We start from the raw sequence: 14,297 nt of genomic DNA on the forward strand, positions 1-14,297 counted from the left end.
GTAGGTATTATCATCAATCCCTGTTTTTAAACACATAACAAATGAAGGCCCGGAGTAACTTATCCAAGAACAGAGATCTGATAAGTGGCACAAACCAAATCACACTCCAAAGCTTGTACTCTTTCTACAAGGTGGTAAATATAATAGTCATTTAGATAGAGCTCTGGTTCTAGAATTATAGAGATTCAGATCTGAGGATTTGAATCCTCAACACAATGTATCAGTCATGTGATCATAGGCAAATTACTTACCTTAATTTCTTTTTTGTTTTGAACACAGTGTTTATTTCACGGGTTATTGAAGAAATTAAATAAAATAAAGCATGTAAAGCACTTGAGCACAATACCATGGCCTCCGGTAAAGGTACATGTTTGTTGATGTTTCCATGTACTTTATTATACCTTTCCTGAAAAATGCTTTAGACATTGCTGAATTCTAAACTGTAGAGATCAGATCTAGTTCATTTACTTTTTTACTGTCATAAGATAGTATCTAAAAATTCACCAAACCTAGAGAATTAAGCAGTTCAAACCAACAAATGAATGTCCCTTACCTTAAACAATAAACTACTTCAGTGTTATTACAGATAATACTAAATCTTACTGCAGAAGATTTTCTGTAGCTGCTGTGACAGAAACCAAATCTACATAAATGGTATAAGTAAGACACCAAATCACACGTCTAAGATGGCTTTCCATTAAAAAGTGAGAATGAAAAAATTGAAGCTGAAAGTACTGAGTATGAATTAATCAGAAAAATTAACCTAGGTAAATCAGCCTAATTCTAGAAACAAATATTTTGGGCTTCAAATGTCTCTGATAAGAGACGGATGCAGTAAAAATACATCACAATCCAGTGAAATTCCCATCTTTAAGAATGATAAATTAACTTTAACTCTAGTTACAGGGTTAACCTAATCTGTTCATTTATGTTGCAAGCAAACAAAAAACACACTAAAGTAAAACAAAAATTTTTTCCTACCTTATTGTCTCTTCTATCAGACGATCTGAGCTGCAAATAAAATGGAAATTAAAATTCTGAAATTATTAAGGCACATTTAAAACTTGTACTTAATTTTTCTAATTTTGTTTACTTATTTTTTTTAAAGATTTTGTTTATTTGACAGAGAGAGACACAGCGAGAGAGGGAACACAAGCAGGGGGAGTGGGAGAGAGAAAAGCAGGCTTCCTGCCGAGCAGGGAGCCCTATGCGGGGCTCGATCCCAGAACCCTGGGATTATGACCTGAGCCGAAGGCAGATGCTTAACGACTGAGCCACCCAGGCACCCCAATTTTTCTACATTTTAGAGATTAACTTCTCAGCCACTTATATAAACAGAATACCCAAGACTTTTGAAAGCATCTGGAGAATATTCTAGGCTCTGAAATAAATTTAACTCATCTACCATATATAATTTTCATCTTAAGTTACTGTAGGAATTAGGGGACAAAGATGAACTTTAAAAAATGTCATAAATACCTTATATAAGCCCTGTGATTAGAATTTCAAAAATAACATGGGGAGCCTGGGTGGCTCAGCCAGTTAAGCATCTGATTCTTGGTTTTGGCTCAGGTCATGATCTCAGGGACATGAGATGGAGCCCCGAGTTGGGCTCTATGCTGGACATGGAGCCTGCTTAAGATTCTCTCTCTCCCTCTTCCTCTGCTCCTTCTCACCCCTTTCCCCCTCTTAAAAAAAAAAAATTTTTTTTCAAAAATTACAAAGATAGTGGAGGAATTAAGAGCCAGACTATGTGGCTTTTGAATGCTGTCTCTACTACTTACTAGCTATCTGACATTAGGTAAATTACTTTATGGCTAAATTTTCTCACCTGTAAAATGGGAATGACAGACAAGCAAAAAAAAAAAAAAAAAAAAAAGCCCTATCTGTTAAGAGGATTAGAGAAGTTTACATATAGTGACTAGAACAGCAGCTGGTACATGGTAAACACTAAGTATTTTTTGCTATTATTACAGTAGTTTCTCAGTAACTATGGACTAATTCTAAATCTAAGCATAAAGTTGATATAAATTTCCATATAAACTCACTGTTCTGGTGAATTCTATTGATAAGTATGCATTTATTTTGGTAACAAATGTGTATGGAAGTGCCCTGGAAGAGAACTGCATCAGACAGGGGCTACAAAGATAAGGTACTAACTTCTACAGACCGTACTATGGAGACAGTCAATACATACACCTACAGGTGTCTTCGTAAGGTCGTCATAAACTCACAAAAGAGGGGGTGGTTAACTAGAATTGGGTTAATATCTCCTTGTTCAACACAATTGTTTTTGATTGACTGTCCTCATTAGAGCCTTTTAGTGTATTGAAGGGCAAAAAAAAAAAAAAAAAGACATTTTAGGATGCAGGAAGTATAAATGAAAGTAAATAATTAAATTGCTAATCTCAGCAAACCATTTTTTATTTTATTTTATTTATCTGAGAGAGAGAGCAAGAGAGCGCGCACTCAGTAGGGGGAGTGGCAGGCTAGGGGGAGTGGCAAGCAGAGGAAGAGGGGGAAGCAGACTCCCCACTGAGCAGGAAGACCGACATGGGACTCAATCCCAGGATCCTGGGACCCTGGGATCATGACCCAAGCTGAAGGAAGCAGCTTAACTGACTGAGCCACCCAGGCGCCCCCAAACCATTTTTTTTTTTTAAAGATTTTATTTATTTATTTGAGAGAGAAAGACAGTGTGAGAGCGAGCGCACAAGCAGGGGGAGGGGCAGAGGGAGAAGCAGGCTCCCTGCTAGTCTCCCCTTATCCATGAGGGATACATTTCAAGACCCCCAGAGAATGCCTCAAACCATGGAGAGCAGTGAACCCTATGTGTACGATGTTTTTTTTCCTATACCTACATACCTATGATAAAGTTTAATTTATAAATTATGCACAGTAAGAGAGTACAATAACTAAGAATAAAATAGAAAAATTTTAACAATATACTATAATAACAGTAATGTGAATGTCATCTTTCATTCACAAAATATCTTACTGTACTGTACTCACCCTTCTTTTTGTGATAATATGAGGTGATAAAATGCGTATGTGATGAGATGAAGTGAGGGGAATGAATAGTAGCGTTAGGCTACTACTGACCTTCTGACAATATGTCAGAAGGAAGGTCACCTGCCTCTGGACACAGATGACCACAGGTAACTGAAACCATGAAAAGTGAAACCACAGATAAGAGGGGACTACTGTATAGGCCAATATTCCTGATGAACACAGGTGTAAAAATCCTCAACAAAATGTCAGCAAACCAAATTTAATACATTAAAAAAGGATCATACACCATGATTAAGTGGGATTTATTCCAGAGATGCAAAGATGGTTCAACATCTACAGTCAGTCAATGGGATACATCACACTAACAAAATGAGAGATAAAAATCACGATCATCTTAACAGATGCAGAAAAAGCATCTGACAAAATTCAACATCCATTTATGATAAAAACTCTCAACAAAGCAGGTACAGAGGAAATGTATCTCAACATAAAGGCCATACAGGACAAGCCCGCAACTAATATCATCTACGATAAAAAGCTAAAAGCCAAGATCAGAAACAAGGATGCCCACTCTTGCCACTTTTATTCAATACAGCTTTAGAAGTCCTAACCAGAACAATTAGGCAAGAAAAAGAAATAAAGAGCATCCAAATTGGAATGAAAGAAGCAACTGTCACTATGTGCAGGTGACATATTACATATAGCCATTTATTTATATATAGAGAAAACCCTAAAGACTCAATAAAAAAACTGTTAGAATAAATGAATTCAGGGCTCCTGGGTGGTTCAGTTGGTTAAGTGACTGCCTTCGGCTCAGGTTGTGATCCTGGAGTCCCTGGATCGAGTCCCGCATTGGGCTCCCTGCTCGGCAGGGAGTCTGCTTCTCCCTCTGACCCTCCCCCCTCTCATGTGCTCTCTCATATAAATAAATAAAATCTTAAAAAAAAAAAAAAAGAATAAATGAATTCAGCAAAGTTGCAGAATACAAAACCCATGACTCAAAAATCTGTTGTTTCTATACACTAATAATGAACTATCAGAAAGAGAAATTAAGAAAAATCCCATTTACAACTGCATCAAAAGGAACAAAATACCTAGGAATATATTTAACCAAGGAGGTGAAAAGCTTATATATTGGAAACAAGACATTAATAAAAGACACTGAAGATGACATAAATAAATGGGAAGATATTCCATGCTCATGGACTGGAAGAATTAATACTGTTAAAATGTCCATACCACCGAGAGCAATATGTAGATTCAATGCAATTCCTATCACAATTCCAATGGCATTTTTTTTACAGAAATAAAACAAATAATCCTAAGATTTGTAAGGAATCATAAAAGACCCTGAATAGCCACAACAATCTTGAGAAAGAAAAACTAAGCTGGAGGCATCATGCTCCCTGATTTCAAACTATATATTACAAAGCTATAGTAATTAAAATAGTATGGTACTAGCATAAAAACAGATATAGATCAATAGAACAGAAGAGAAAGCCCAGAAATAAACCCACACATATATAGTCAGTTAATTTATGACAAAGGAGCTAAGAATACACAACGGGGAAAGGACCATTTCTTCAATAAATGGTGTTGGGGAAACTGGACAGCCACATGCAAAAGAATGAAACTGGACCACTATCATACACCCTACACAAAATTAACTCAAAATGGATTGGCGACTTGAACATAAGACCTGAAACCATAAAACTTCTAAAAGAAAATGCAGGCAGTAAGCTCCTTGACATAGATCTTGGTGATGATTTTTTTGTATCTGACACCAAAAACAACAAAAGCAAAAATTAACAAGAGGAACTACATCAAACTAAAAAAAATTTTTTTTTCCAAACTAAAAAATTTCTGCACAGCAAAGGAAACAATCAACAACATGAAAAGGCAACTTACTGAATGGGAGAAAATATCTGCGAATCATGTATCTGCTAAGAGGTATCCAACATATGTAAGGAACTCCTACAACTCAGTACCAAAACAAAACCAAAAAACCCAATCTGAATAAAAAATGGCGTAAGACCTGAATAAATATTTTTCCAAAAAGACATACCAATGGCCAAAAGATAGATGAAAAGATGCTCTACATCATAATCATCAGGGAAATGCAAATCAAAATCACAGTAAGATATCACCTCATACCTGTTATAATGGCTATTTTCAAAAAGACTAGAAATAACAAGTGTTGGAAGGATGTGGAAAAAAGGGAAACCTTGTGCACTGCTGGTAGAATGTAAACTGGTGCAGCCACTATGGAAAACAGTATAGAATTTCCTCAAAAAACTAAAAATAGAACACATGATCCAGCAATTTCATTTCTAGGAACTGAAATAAAAAGCAAAAAATAGAAAGCAAAAATACTAACTCAAAAAAATATATGCATCCCCATGTTCACCGCAGCATTATTTACAAAAGCCAAGATATGGAAACAACCTAAGTTCATCAACAGGTGAATGGATAAATTGTGATATATACAATGAAATATTATTCAGTGGTAATAAAAATGAAACATTGCCCTTTGCAACAACATGGATGGACCATGACAGCATTATGCTAAGTGAAATAAGTCAAGACAGAGCAAGATAAATACATGATCTCTCTTATATGTGGAATGTATATATATATATATTTTTTTCTCCCTCTCTCTTTGCTCCTCCCCCCACTTGTGTGCTCTCTCCCTCTCTCTCTTGCTCACTCTCTCTCAAATAAATAAAATCTTAAAAAAAAAGACAAAAATTGAATGATGACTATGAACAAGGAAAGAAGTTACCAAATCTGAGAAAGACTAAAGAAATTATAAGAGCATTCATATGTTCATTCTTTGGAGTGAAGGGTCAAAGAACTGTTGAGTCTAGAATACGGATAGTCTGTCCTCTGTAGCTATTTAAATTGCTTCCTAGAATGATAAAATTTAGAATGGAGAGATCCTCCACTGACATGGAGGTTGCTAGATGAGAGGAAAGGGGAAGGATAGAAAGATGGAATGAACCTTAAGAGTACAGATTTTCATTAAAGTAGAGATAAGTCATAATCTAGAAGTAGTAAGGGAAACTAAAACTGACTGTGGAGAAAGAGGGGAAGAGAGCTATCATTTACTGAGATAGTGAGAGCCGAATTTCTGAAGTCAGACTGCTTGAATTTGAATCCCACTTCTGCTATTAATTGTGTGACCGATGATCAAGTTACTTCCCTCAGTCTGTTTATCTGTAAATGACGAGAATGGTATCCAGTCTTGGATATTTGTGTGTGTGTGTGTATGAATATTTATATATATACTACTCAGCCATAAAAAAGAATGAAATCTTGCCATTTGCAATGACATGGATGGAGCTAGATGGAGAATATTATGCTAAGTGAAATAAGTCAGAGAAAGACATTGTATGATTTCATTTATATGTGTAATTTAAGAAACAAAACAGATAAAAAAGGGGAAGAAAAGAGGGAGAGAGAGGCCAAACCAAGAAACAGACTCTTAACTATAGAGAACAAACTGATGGTTACCAGAGGGGAAGTGGGTGGGGGGATGGGTTAAATAGGTGATGGGGATTAAGGAGTACACTTGCTGTGATGAGCACCAGGTGTTGTATGGAACTGTTCAATCACTATATTGTACATCTGAAACTAATACTACACAGTATGTTAACTAACTGGAACTTAAATAAAAACTTTAAAAAAATTATTAAAAAATCAATCAATGTAACCCACCATATATGAACAGGCTAAAAAGCTTCTGACAAAACATAACAGCCATTCATGAGAAAAATTCTCAGAAAAATAAGAATAGAGGGATACTTCCTCAACTTGATAGGGTATTTACAAAAACTTACAGGTAGCATTATACTTAACAGTGAAAGACTGAACACTTCTCTGTAAGATCTGGCACAGGGCAAGGAACTCCATTCTCACCACTCTTATTCAACATAGTACTGGAAGTTCTAGCCATGCAATAAAGTAACAAATGGAAATAAAAGGCATACAGATTGGAAAGGAAGAAATAAAACCAACTTTATTTGCAGATGATAAGACTGTCTACATAGAAAATCCCAAATAATCTATATAAAAACTCCTAGAATAAGTGAGTTCAGCAAGGTTGCATTATACCATATAAACATGCAAAAATCAATTGTATTTCTATGTACTAGCAAAAAACATGTGGACACCAAACTTAAAAAGACAATGCCATTTATAACTGTTCAAAGAAGAAAAACATAGGTGTAAATCTAACAAAACCTGTATAGAACTTGTATAGGACAACTATACAACACTGATGAAGAAATCAAAGACCTAAATAAATGGAAACACACACCACATTCATGGATTGGAAAACTCAACATAGTAGAGATGTCAATTCCCCCCAAACTGATTCACAAATTTAATGCAATTCCTAGATATAGACAAGATTACTGTAAAATTTTAAGAAAGCCAAAAGAATTAAAATAGCTAAAGCAACTCTGAAAAAAGAATAAATGAGAGGAATCGGTGTACCCAATTTCAGTATTTATTACATAGCTATGGTAATCAAGACTGTGTGTGATAGGATACTGGCAGAGGGACAGACACAGATCAATGGAACAGAAACAGTCCCACACAAATAAGTCCAACTGACTTTTTTCTCATTTGGATCTCATAATGAACACTTGAGGTGGATATCTAAGAGCTGATTTTTAAAAACTGAAGTGAGATCATGTAATATAAAATGAACCATTATAAAGTATATAATTTAGTGACATTTAGAGTACATTCACATTGCTGTGCAATCACCACCTCTATCTAGTTCTAAAACATTTTTATCACCCTAACAGAAAACTGTACCCAGTAAACAATTCAAACTGATTTTTGACAGAAATGCAAAACAATTCAATGTCAGAAAGAGAGCCTTTTCAACAAATCGTGTCGGGACGATTAGACACGCATAGGCAAAAAAGTGAACCTTGACCTAAGTCTCACATCTTACACAAACATTAACTGAAAATGGATCATAGATTTAAATGTAAAACATAAAATCACAAAAGTTTTAAGGGAACAACAACAAAAAAGAAAAGTCTTTGGACTTCAACACAATTAAAAGCTTTTGCTCTGGGAAAGACCCTGTTAAGAAGATGAAAAGACAAATTACAGGCTGAGAAAAAAAATATTTGCAAACCACATATCTGATGGAGGATTAGTATTTAGAAAATATAAAGAATTCTCAAAACTCCACAGTAAAAAAAAAAAAAAAAAAAATCCCATTAGAAAATGGGCAAAAGACATGAAGAGACATTTCACCAGAGGAAAGACCACAAATAAGCACATGGAAAGATGTTCAGGATCATTAGCCATTAGGGAGATAGAAATTGAAGTCACAATGAGAGATCTCTACACAGCTATCACAATGGCTAAAATAAGTGACATCAAATGCAGGTGAGGATATTAAGAAACTAGATCATTCACACATTATTAGCAGGAATGTAAAATGTAAAATTTTAAAGTTTTTATTTAAATGTGCTCTGGAAGATAGTTTTAAAACTAGGTATTTTTTACATTTAGATTCTTGTTCTTTTTTTAAATTTTATTTAAACACACAGTGTAGTGATTCATCAGGTGTATATAACACCCAGTGCTCATTACATCCAGTGCCCTCCTTAATGCCCATCAAGAGTTACCCCATCCCCCCACCCACCTCCCCTCCAGCAACCCTGTTTGTTCCCTATAGTTAAGAGTCTCTTATGGTTTGTCTCCCTTTCTGATTTCATCTTATTTTATTTTTCCCTCCCTTCCCCTATGATCTTCTGTTTTGTTTCTTAAATTCCACATATGAGTGAAATCATACAGTAATAACACAAACCCAATTCCAAGTTAGACTGAATATAAAGGTACATACCTTAAGTAGTATACAATGGTGAATCAGTGTTAAAAAAAAAAAAACAAGAGAAACTACTGTGTGGACAATACATTTCTATCTAACTAAACTCAAGTGAATCTGCCTAGACAGCAATGAAAAAATAGAAAGCTAAGCATTTCACACAAATCTTCAGAAAATCAGCCAGATATACTTCATTATTACAATTATCTGATTTCTGTTAAGATTGAAAATATAATAGCATTTCTTTTTTATCTGTTCTCAACCACAGATGTCAGAGCTGAAGTTCACTACACTAGCTAATAAATCAGCCTAACTACTAGACTTTGATTGGAAAACAAAGTGATTATGTTTTCCATTCAAAGATAATGTCCTTGAAGAAGTGAGGTTGAGGGGCGCCTGGGTGGCTCAGTCGTTAAGCGTCTGCCTTCAGCTCAGGTCATGATCCCAGGGACCTGGGATGGAGCCCCACATTGGGCTCCCTGCTCTGTGGGAAGCCTGCTTCTCCCTCTCCCACTCCTCCTGCTTGTGTTTCCTCTCTTGCTGTGTCTCTCCCTGTCAAATAAATAAATAAAATCTTAAAAAAAAAAAAAAAAAAAAAAGAAGTGAGGTTGAAATGGCCACTAAGGAACAACTATCTGGGTCATTTCATAGGAAGAAAATTCTTTGATGTTGTTTGTAGCACACAGATATAATCCTTGTTTAATGTAATGAGTATGTTCCTTAAAAGGTATCCTTTCTGAAAGTAACATTTTGGCCAATTTAAGTCATATTTTAAATGTAATAAGACCATTCTATTTACATAAATTAAATTAAAAATCTTACGAGGCAAATACTCATGCCTTCATTCTCCATTTTTTTTGTATAAAACTAGATTTTTTTTTAAAAGATTGTATTTATTTATTTGACAGAGAGCGAGCGAGCGAGAGCAGGAACACAAGCAGGGGAGTGGGAGAGGGAGAAGCAGGCTTCCCGCTAGCAGAGAGCCCGATGCGGGGCTTGATCCCAGGATCCTGGGATCATGACCTGAGCCGAAGGCAGACGCTTAACGACTGAGCCACCCAGGCGCCCCAAAACTAGATTTTCAATAATAGGTCTTAAAAGGATACATTTTCAGTGAGATAGGTCATTTTATATATTTGAAATTCACAATTTATCTTCATATAATGGTAATTTTATAGCATCATCTGAACTGCAGTCAAAGAAAAGAGTTTGCTGGATTCCCCTGAAAAGGAAACCAAACTAATAGGCTTTACTTACATAGAAAACTAAAATTATAATCCCAAATATTCTACCCTACGGAGGAAGGAGGTCTTCCCTCCCTGTGGTATCTTTAGTTTATATAGTGGCATAGACAGAGGAAGTCCAGTGATTTTTAAGTTTCTTCTCAGATTGCCCAAAGTCTCCAAGACCTTACTAATTTAAGCTAAGCCCTCCACTGAATAAACACCATTCATTAAAAGCATCCTGCATAGTGTGGATACCAATTCAACAACAGAGTGGCTCCATAAAGGTGGCATAATCTAGTAAAAGTTGAATTTAAAATTGCTTTCCTGGGCGCCTGGGTGGCTCAGTTGGTTAAGCAACTGCCTTCGGCTCAGGTCATGATCCTGGAGTCCCTAGATCGAGTCCCACATCGGGCTCCCTGCTCGGCAGGGAGTCTGCTTTGCCCTCTGACCCTATCCCCCCTCATGTGTTCTCTCTCATCCTCTCTCTCTCAAACAAATAAATAAAATCTTTAAAAAAAATAAATAAAATAAAATTGCTTTCCTTTGGGGCATAACATATACAATCAAGTGGAATTATCCTTCTTAAACCAGTACTTCATAATAGCTCAGAGGCATTCCATAAAGTCATTTGGAGTCTGTAATTAAGCAACAAGTTTCTGTTTCTCTCAAGACCAATTTAAACTAGCTGAAAACAATGAGCCAAATTTCATCAACAATGATTGTACGGAGGAATCACTAAAGCCACATTAAAATAATCCTCTTTTTAATAATAATTCATTTCCCCCAACACACATACTGCAAATGGCACAAATTTCGGGAATAAAAATGGGATTTCAAGCACATATTTTAAAGCAATTTAAACCAACAAAATATAAGAATTTGGCAAAATCACTTAGATAACACCTAATTAGAATCCTCTTTTATTCTAGTAAATAAGTAAATAATAAACAAATAAATAAATAAGAAAATAACCAAGTACATAATAAATAAATTTTAAAATTGATCCCTTTGTAAACTGCAATTGGTGAGGCTGTCACCAACCAATTGTATCATTTACATCAAACACTGTGGTGATGCAATCTTTTACTTAGACAGACCCCTAAGATCTATGTCTTATTTATTTCTGTATATATTTCTCTTTTTTAAAAGATTTTATTTATTTGAGAGAGAGAGAGAGAGAGAGAGACAGTACAAGCAGGGGGAGAAGCAGAAGGAGAGGGAGAGAAAGGGAGAAAGAATCTCAAGCAGACTCTGAGCTTAGCGCAGAGCCCGACGTGGGGCTCAATCTCAGGACGCTGAGATCATGACCAGAGCTGAAATCAAGAATCGGACATTCAATCGACTGAGTCACCCCAGTGCCCCTGTATATATATCTCTTAAAACATGTTAAGTGAATACAATTAAGCTGCAATAGGCTACAAAAAACTGTTTTAGTGTTAACAAATATTTATTTTACAGATAACTTCTGGGAAATACAGAAAAACAAAGATGACAGTATAAATTATTTGTAATCCCTATTTCATTAATATGGTGGCTTATTTCCTTCCAGTCTGGGTAGACCAAGAATATCTTTACTTGTTTCTTTCTTTTTTTTTTTTTTAAGATTTTATTTATTTATTTATTTGACAGAGACACAGCGAGAGAGGGAACACAAGCGGGGGGAGTGGGAGAGGGAGAAGCAGGCTCCCCGCAGAGCAGGGATCCCGATGCGGGGCTCGATCCCAGGACTCTGGGATCATGACCTGAGCCGAAGGCAGACGCTTAACGACTGAGCCACCCAGGCGCCCCTTTACTTGTTTCTTTTATGGTTTATTTGGCACAGGAATTTTGTTTTATAATTACGTGAAGTTACCTAAGGACAAAAAGTAAAGCATCTGACAGACTCAAAATTCTAATTGAGGGAGGAAAAAAAAAAAGAACAGTAAAAGCTAAATTATTAGCAGTGAGTTCTTGGAAAGTCACTTTTTCCATTTTTTAAAAATTAGTAGACTTATTTTTTAGATGAGTTTTAGGTTTACAGAAATATTCAGCAGAAAGTACCGAGTTCCCACGTACCCATTCTCTCCCCCGCCTATTATTAACATCTTTTAGTGTGGTACATTTATTACAACTGATGAACCAATATTGGTAATTATTAAATAAACTCCATCGTTTACATTAGGGTTCACTCTCTTGTGTTGTACAGTTCTACAGGTTTTATCAATGCATAATGTCATGTATCCATCATTACAGTGTCAAACAGAAGAGCTTCACTGCCCTAATGTCCCGTGTATTCCACCTACTTACTCTTCCTCCTCTTCCCACCCTGAAGACCTGGAAACGGCTGATCTTTCTGCTGTCTTTAGTTTTGCCTTTTGTCATATAGTTGGAATTATACAGTATGTAGCCTTTCTAGACTGGCTTCTTTAGAGTATTTAAGGCTCCTCCATGTCTTTTGGGGTTTGCTAGCTTACTTCCTGTATCACTGAATAATATTCCACTGTAGTTTATCTGTTCATTTACTGAAGGACACCTTGGTTGCTTCCAAGTTCTGGCAATTATGAGTAAAAGCGCTATTAACATTTGTGCACATGTTTTTGTTTGGACATAAGTTTTCAATTCATTTAGATAAATACCTAGGAGCGCGACTGCTGGATCATATGGTAAGACTGTATTTAGTGTTTTAAGGAAGCTGCCAAACTGGCTTCCGAAGTGGCTGTACCATTTGGTATTCCCACCAGCACTGGTGAGAGTTCCTACAGTAGGAACTGCTCCACATCTTTGCCAACATTTGGTGCTGTGTTTTGGATTTTAGCCATTCTAATAGGTATATAGTGGTATCTAGTTGTTTTAATTTGCAATTCCTTAATGACATGATGCTGAACATTTTTTCATATGCTTATTTGCCATCTGCTTAATCTTCTCAGATGAACTGTCGATCTTTTGCCTTTTTTTTTTTTTTTAATTGTTGAGTTTTAAGAGTCCTTTGTGTATTTTGGGTAACAGACAATCAGATATGTGTTTTGCAAATATTCTGAGTCTGTGGCTTGTCTTTTCATTTTCTTGACTATCTCTGGTAGGGCAAAGCAGAGGTGTTTAATTTTAATGAAATCCATCTTATCAGTTTTTTCTTTCATAGATGGTGTTTTTGGTGTTGCATCTAAAAACTCATTGCCAAACCCAACATCACCTAGTTTTCTATAGTTCTGTATTTTACATTTAGGTCTAGGATCTGTTGAGTTATTCTGGGGAAATGTGAAAGGTCAGTGTCTATATTAATATATATATATAAAAATATAAATATATATATTTTGCATGTGGATATCCAGTTGTTCTAGCACCTTTTTGAAAAACTCTTTTCTCCATTGAATTGCTTTTGTTCCTCTGTCAAAGATCAGTTGATTGTATTTGTGTAGGTCAATTTTTGAACTTTCTATTCTGTTCCATTGATGGATTTATTCTTTCACCAATACCACAATGTCTTGATTACATACAACATACAATATACATACAAGAGGAAATCAAGAATAAATGGAGGAGTTTTGTTTCTTTTTCCCTATTCAAAGTATTTTAACCAAACATTTTGGTGCAAAAAATATTTTTTTAATGTCAACAAATTTGTTCAACTATAGCAGAAACAGAAAGCTTAAGAAAGAATGTGGGGATGGCAGTTTCCATTGTCTGTTCTTTAGATAAATGGTTTAAGAAGATTGAAGATCCCAAAATACTACCTGAGTCACAAAGAATCTATGAAATATTAAAGAAGCATTTTCCAAAAAAAAAAAGAAGCATTTTCCAATGTTTCTGAAACCTCTAAAAAACCCCCCTCATGTATCAATATATTCTAATCTGCTTACATAAAAATGGTACTACACTTTTCATTTTATGTATGTTTCTCTCCCACTTACTTATAACTGAGAAAACAGTTCTTTCATAAATATAACCACAGAAATTCAGTAATACTAGCAATCATGACATTCATGAAACTATAAAGAAAATGGCTAGTTGTTCTCTCTTACACCCTAGGACCTGGGTTCTTGTCAAGGCTTCAAGCGCTTGGCTGTATGAACTCACTACACAAAATTTTCATAAGGCTCAAAAGGGATAATGTAAACAAAAGTATCTTGTAAACTGTATAAGCCTTCACATATATGGTTGATATAGATCAAGGCACTTTCAGGTCTTAGTCTTTCTCTTGCCCTGGAATCCCTTTACCTGATTCTCAA

At 35.5% G+C, this 14,297-nt stretch overlaps 1 protein-coding gene across 4 annotated transcripts in view; it reads right to left on the bottom strand.

Moving 5' to 3' along the window:
- GOSR1 (golgi SNAP receptor complex member 1) overlaps positions 1–14,297 on the bottom strand; it is a 55,658-nt gene that overhangs the window by 13,536 nt on the left and 27,825 nt on the right. For all 4 annotated transcript variants that reach the window (XM_021703969.2, XM_021703968.1, XM_044921393.1 and 1 more), the window contains one exon: positions 982–1,011. In XM_021703969.2, the coding sequence (XP_021559644.1) occupies positions 982–1,011 (30 nt within the window). The remainder of the gene's footprint in view (positions 1–981; positions 1,012–14,297) is intronic.

This window comes from Neomonachus schauinslandi, chromosome 15, assembly GCF_002201575.2.
Source record: "Neomonachus schauinslandi chromosome 15, ASM220157v2, whole genome shotgun sequence".
Classification (NCBI taxonomy): domain Eukaryota; kingdom Metazoa; phylum Chordata; class Mammalia; order Carnivora; family Phocidae; genus Neomonachus; species Neomonachus schauinslandi.